Source organism: Vombatus ursinus, unplaced genomic scaffold (genome assembly GCF_900497805.2).
Source record: "Vombatus ursinus unplaced genomic scaffold, bare-nosed wombat genome assembly UNPS02014926.1, whole genome shotgun sequence".
Lineage (NCBI taxonomy): Eukaryota > Metazoa > Chordata > Mammalia > Diprotodontia > Vombatidae > Vombatus > Vombatus ursinus.
Window position 1 is genome coordinate 377,294 of NW_020954704.1, and position 6,982 is coordinate 384,275.

The following is a 6,982-nucleotide window of genomic DNA, read 5'->3' on the forward strand; positions in this document are numbered from 1 at the left end:
CTGTGACTAAATTTCTTTGTTCTCTTTGCAGAATTATATCACCTTGGATGAACTACGCCGGGAACTCCCACCTGATCAAGCAGAATACTGCATTGCACGGATGGCCCCTTACACTGGCCCAGATGCAGTGCCTGGTGCTCTGGACTACATGTCCTTCTCCACAGCCCTCTATGGCGAAAGTGACCTTTAACCTACTCCTAGACCCCCTACCACACAAACCCCCTTCTTTTATTACCATACAAACTCCCAGACTCTAACAGGGTTCTTCTTCCTGTCCAGATGCACCTTTCTTTCTGTATGCATTGCAAGCCCCCCCAGCTCTGCCTCCTTTGTTAGACTGTCCTCCACTTCCTCCTTTCCTCTCCCTTCCCCTGTAAACCCTGAAGTTTTGGTGTCAACTCACAGGTTCCCATCATCTTCAGGGATGGGACAGACATTATATTGAATCTTCCCACCCTCTGAAAGTGGTAACAGTTTACAAAATTATTTTCTGCAAAAAAGAAAAAAAAAATGTTTAAAAAAAAACCAAACCAAAAAACCCACATATTTTATTATAGAAAATAAAGGTATTTTTTCTCCACCTGACTGAAATGGATAAGGGGAAAATAGAACTATTTGCACCACATGTTTTGTTTGTTGTGACATAGGAAAATAAGCAAGCACAATGCGACATTCCATCCTTATTTTTAAAAAATATACATTTTTTTTTTTTAAAGAATTTATCTGTTCCATCTTTTGTGTCCATTCCTCCAATCCCACATCTTTCAGTGAGGGGAGGAAATTCTGTCAAAAGACACACCAGGTGCATGTGTGTTTGCTTGATCACTCGTTTCATGGAAATATTTTATGATATTAAAAAATAAAAAACTTCAGAGATAGCTGTTTTTTAGGAAGACAAATAATTTACATCGCTTGTTTTTTCATATTTAATTCCAGAGATATGATGATCAGTCTCCTCAGTGCACAAAATGTGTTTTTTTGTTTTGTTTTGTTTTAATTATTTTAAAGTTGTCTATTAAAAAAAAAGGTCAGGACAAACTTGGAAAGAGTGGATGACTTGGATATTGCTTGTCACAAACCATATTAAAAACAAAGCAGCATTCTTGTGATAACTCTTTGCTGTGTCTTATGTTTCTGCTGTTGGAAAATTCTGTGGGACCTCAGGGAGGTGTGTGGTACCTGTCTCCATATTGTTTTCTCATGCAGATTCTTTGACCACTGAAGTTATAGTCCAAAGTCCTGCATCCTGTTCTTAGCTTTGCATATAACACTTGTTGTGTGACCCTGGAAAAGCCTCTTGATTTCCTTGGGCCTCATTTTCCTCGTGTATAAATGGAGCTGGGGAACTGTATAGAAGTTACCTATGCCTCTAGTATACATATGTTAGCTGTGTCACCAAAGGCAAGGCACTTAACTGCTCAGTGTCTCGGGCCACTCTCTAACCATCCTGAACTGGTTGAGGGAATATCCACTATCACAATTTTGTACACTGATGAACTCATAGGTCTAAATCCCACTGCCCAAAATGGGGATTATATCTCCCCTACTTATATCGCAAAATTAAATAAAAGAATGGTTATGCTTTGGGAAAAGTTAAGAACAGTATAGTTCAAAGGTGCTTATTACTCATAGGCTCCAATTTCTTTTCTTGGGATGCAGAGGTGTGTAGTACCTATGTCCCCATCTCTTTCCCCAGATGGATGAATGGACCTCAACTTCATTGGTTTTTTTCATGATTCAACCAACTCATGAACTCATTCATTTGGAACTATGTTATGTAAAACTTACTCTTAAGGGAGTTTTAGAGGCTATGGAAGAAATGGGCTTAGCAACTGAAAGACAAATCATGCTTCAAAGTACAGGGGACCTTTTGGTCTGAAAGGGTTTTTATGTTCTTGGGATTTTGTCATGTAAGGAATCATAATGTGCCTGGGATAGGTGGGAAGGAGTTTCCGTCTAGAGACCAAATAACCCCTTATTAAAAAGAGATAAATTAAAATGGGATATAAATTCACTTGGGCAGGTAGGTGGCACAGTGGGATAGAGCTCTGGGCCTAGAGTCAGGAAGACTCATCTTCTTGAGTTCAAATCCAGCCTCAAACACTTAAACTAGCTGTGTGACCCTGGGTAAGTCATTTGACCCTGTTTGCCTCAGTTTCCTCATCTGTAAAATGAGCTAGATAAGGAAATGGCAAGCTATTCCAGCATATTTGTCAAGAAAACCCCAAATAGGGCCACAAACGATTGAACAACACAACAAAATTCATTTCCTGGGCTGATGCCATATATCTAGACCAAGAGTATTCAAATTATCAGACCCCTTATGGCTTATGCCCTGCTGTGAAATCACTGGCTGCTTCCAGTCAAAATAAGTGTTGTGGGCCTCAATTTCATCATTTGAAAATTTATGCAATTAAAATCCCCTTATTTTTCCTTCCTTGATGTACTTCCTTTTATCCAAGAAAAATTTTTCTCCCTGATAACAGGGAGTAAAGATTCATGTTTTTAGGCCTTTCACTTTATCAGGGGAAATCAAACTGTGTCTTGACAGGTCCGTCACTTGGCACTAGAAGAAACACTGTACTTTCTGAAGGTTATTGCCAGTTTCTTCTTGCCCTTTCATCCTTGTTGGAATTGAGATCCTGAGTACTTTGTTCTGACAAGGAGTTACTAGTGCAGGGAGGCGGCTGAGCAAGGACTAGTTAATTGTTCTTTTCAGCTGCTTTTGGTAGTCAGCAGATTTCTGCTAAGTCTTGATATAAATAGAAGCTGGTATCCCAATTACTAGCAAGCCTGCAACTAATTAAATAATTTCTGTCCCCTTTCCCTTTTTTGCCTCAGTGTCTACAAAGTTCTGTGTTTGATTTGGAATCTGGAGGTGTGAAGTCAAATCCTGTCTCTGACTTCCTTGTTCTAACTGTGACTATAAACTACTCATTTTGCTTTCTTGAGACCCAGTTTCCTTATCTATGAAATGTAGGATAATGTTTATGTCCCTGTACCATACAAGTTGATAAGAAAAATGCTTTAGCACTATAGAATTATATTTAGTATTGTATTTTACATTATGTAATAATTTTATGTATCCTATAAAATATACTAATACTTCATGTAATGTAATGTCATGATACATAATTCTAATTACATAATTTGCTCCATAGAATATTATCCTAAGTAACACACAGAGTGAAAGGGAAAGGGGAAAGCACCTACTATGTGCCAGGTACTGTGCTAAGCGCTTTACAAATAGTACCTTGGAAAGCAGGTGCTATTATCCCCATTTTACAATTGAGGAAACAAGAAAACACGGGTTATATGACTTTCTGAGGGTCACACAGCTAATAAATGTCTAAGGCCAGGTTTGAGCTCAGGTTTTCATATTTCCAGGCCTTGCGTTCTATCCATTGTGCCATCTAGATATCCACCCATTCAAGACACCACTATAAATCTTACAGCAAGAGGTCTCCAGTGGAGTGCTCCAGGTACACTGCCTTGTGTTAACATTTTTTTTTTTAATGTCTTAGATAAAGATATAGATGCTATGTTCATGAAATTTGCAGATGATAAAGCTGGGGGAATGGCTAGCACATTCAATTATGGGATCTAAAAAATAGTAATATAAAATCCAATAGGCATAAATGTAAAATCTTGCATTTGGATAAAAAAAAGGCAGCTTCACAAGTATAAAATGAGGGATAGAAGTTCTGAGAAAAGCTGGAGGTTTTAGTGAATTGCAAGCTCGAGTCAGCAAAAATAATGTGATTCCTGAGTAAGGGGAGGGGGGCTCAGCTTCCTGCAATAGTGCAGTGATGTCATGGCCTGTGTAAGCTGCCTTCATCAGACCTGATCTAGAGGACCGTTCAGTTGTGAGGACTGTAGGAGGGCACTGATAAGCAGGAAAGGTGTTCACAAGGCCGGATGTTGAAGGGCCTGGAGTCCATGTCCTAGGAGGATCCATTGAAGGAAGACAGAATAGCTGTCTTCAATATTTGCTCTGTTTGGCTCTAAAAGTCAGAGAGAACTGCCTGGAAGTGGAATGGTAGTGGTTTACCCCTCCTTGGAGGTCTTCCAGGGAAGACTGGGTGACCACTTGTCAGACATGTTATAGCAGGATTCCTTTTTTGTATTGGTTTGACTAGATTGCTGCTCGGGTCCCTTCCAACTCTCAAGTTCTGTTCAAAAAAATTCAGAAGGATAAAAGAGCCTGTCATTTAAAAAAAAACGTAACTGTGTGGAATCCTACATCAATCTGTTCTCTGTTATTCACACCTGTAGGAAGCTTAGCTGTTCACAACATGATGGCGTATTAAGGCAGGACTAAAATTCACATGGTGGCAGCTGCCCATATTTCTGGCTTCTGAAAGATTAGCATGATAATCCCAAAGATCAGATTTTCTGATCACATCCTGGACTCTGCTTTGTATAGCAGGGCCAGCTAGAGAAGGAGGAGGATTTACAGTTAATAACAGCTGACATTTATATGGTGTTTTACGTCATTACACTTGATCCTCACAACAACACTGCGAGGTAGGTGCTCTTCTCATTTTATAGATCACAGTATCATAAATTTAGAGTTGGAAGGGAGTTTATTGTTCACTTGTTTTTCAGTCCTGTCTGACTCTTCGTGACCTTGTGTGGGGTCACAAAGAGTTGGACATGCCTGTAAAACCCATTGGGGGTTTTCTTGGCAAAGATACTGGAGTGGTTTGCTATTTCCTTCTCCAGCTCATTTCACAGACAAGGAAGTTGAGGCAAACGGGGTTAAGTGACTTGCTAATAAGTGTCTGAAGCTGGATTTGAACTCAGGTCCATCTGACTCCAAGCCTGGTACTCTAGCCACTTTGCCACCCAGCAGCTGGAAGTACAATAATTTGAGTCAACCAGCATTTGGTAAGGCTCACTGTTATTCCAAGGCACTGTACTAAGCATTGAGGATACAAAGAGATGCAAAAACACTGGTCCCTGCCCTGCCCTCTAGGAGGTCACATTCAAATGGAGGGAGTCACATACAAACAACTATGTGCATGTAAGATGGTACAGTATAAATTGGAGATAATCTTGAAGTGGGGCTTGAGCTGAGTTTTGGAGATAAGACAGGGAAGCTAGGAGGAGAAGATGCAGAGGGAGAATATTTCAGGCACAAGGGATAGCCAGTGAGAAAGCAGAGTCAAGAGATGGTGGTGATGGTGGTGGTGGGGTGTGTGTGTGTCTGTGTGTGTCTGTAAGAGCAAGAAGGCCGGTGTCACTGCAGAGCACATGGAGAGGAGCAAAGCAAAGAAGGGAAAAGTAGGAAGGGATAAGTTAAAGGATTTTACCTGTCTTGCTTCTCAGTATCCTTTGCTGGATTCCAACTCAATGTGAATCTCCAAGTATATTCTGGGCCTTTTCTCTTCTCTTTTGGTGATTTCATCAGCTCCCATGAGTTTAGTTATCACTTCTATGCAAAAAATTCTCAGATCCCCAACCTCTCTATTCATTACCAACAGCCTTTTGGACATTTAGAAATCCCATAGGTATCTCAAACTCAACATGTCCATAACAGAACCTCCTCCCCCAACTTTCCTGTTGCTGTTGAGGGCACTCCATCCCCCAGGCTCAAAATCTTGGTGTCATCCTTGACTCCTCATCCCTCATATCCAATCTGTTGCCAAATCTTGCCATTTCTCATAAATGTCCCCTTCTCTTCACTCAGCTGCCACTCTACTGTGGGCCCTGATCACTTCCTATTCAGACTATTGCAATACCCTTTGGTTGGTTAGCTTGCTTCAAATCTCTCCCCATTCAAGTCAATTATCTATTCAGCTTCCAAAGTGATCTTCCTAAATTGAAAGGTCTGACCCAACTCCAATGGCTCCCTATTGCCTCATTTTCCATCCAAAGAAACTGAGGACTAGAGATAGTCATACAGGTAGTAAGTGGCAAAGCTAGGATTCAAAACCAGGTTTCCAGCCTTCAAATTTAACACTGCTTCCATTGCTGTGATGAAGAAATTCAGGCCTAATGAGGCTGTGAATTGCCCAGGATTACACAGCTAATAAATGTCTGAAGCAGCAACGAAAACTAGGTCTGGATACATTGAAGTGTGTACTTTATCCATTGTGCCATGCTTAGATTTTGTAACATTCAGAGTCAAGTCAACAAACACTTATTAAGCTTCTACTGTGTTCCAGGAGCTATGCTAAGCCCTGGAGATACAAAGTAAGGCTTTCAAGGAACTTACCATCTTGAATGTCCAAAAAGGTTCTTGGAGGGTGGGGGGAGTTAGGGTTCAATCCCCCAAAGGGCTAATTTATGGTTTACTCAGAAAAGATCTCTTACATGGCCATACATTTTGCTCGATCTTGTTTAGTCATCTTGTAAATTTCTGCCACCCATCTCTCAGGGGATCCAAGTGTAGAAGGATTAGACTAGCCCCATCAGCATTACAAGGAGCAAAGACCCCGTCTTCCTGAGTCACTAGCACCTTTGTTGTACAGGACACCCCAGATAACAAATATCTTCTAAATCAAGCTGAAGGTATTGATTTTGCTCAAACTCCACAGTATGCTAAAAAAAAACCAAAACCATCTGCAACCTGCAGGTAAACCAAAAAAAGCTTCAGATCTCATGTTGACAGATTTTACTCCAAAAAAAAAAAAAAAAAATCAATCAAGGGTTAGAAACCAGGATAAGCCTGGGAGGAAAGGGAAGCTTAGCTGAAGCTCAAGAAGTTGCCCAGGATGGTTAAATAACAATTGGGGGAGGGGATATGAGGTTTGTTAAGTAGGTGCTACAAGTAACTAACTTATCATTTCCCAAGAGTTTCTGAGACTTTCTATTTTGGGGGAGGAGGTAAAGAGGAAGTTCAGCCTAGATTTATATTATGAGACGCAGAAGCAACTTGAAATTCAGATTTTTTTTTAAAATAACTGCCTGGTGTCTAGCTTACCTTTCCAATCACACTTTTTTTTTTTTTTTTTTTTTTTTTTTTTTTTTTTTTTTT

At 40.2% G+C, this 6,982-nt stretch overlaps 1 protein-coding gene across 3 annotated transcripts in view; it reads left to right on the forward strand.

Moving 5' to 3' along the window:
* ACTN1 (actinin alpha 1) overlaps positions 1 to 1,112 on the forward strand; it is a 123,858-nt gene extending 122,746 nt beyond the window's left edge. For all 3 annotated transcript variants that reach the window (XM_027843764.1, XM_027843765.1, XM_027843763.1), the window contains one exon: positions 32 to 1,112. In XM_027843764.1, the coding sequence (XP_027699565.1) occupies positions 32 to 190 (159 nt within the window). In that variant the 3' untranslated portion in view covers positions 191 to 1,112. The remainder of the gene's footprint in view (positions 1 to 31) is intronic.
* The last annotated feature ends 5,870 nt before the right edge of the window (positions 1,113 to 6,982 follow it).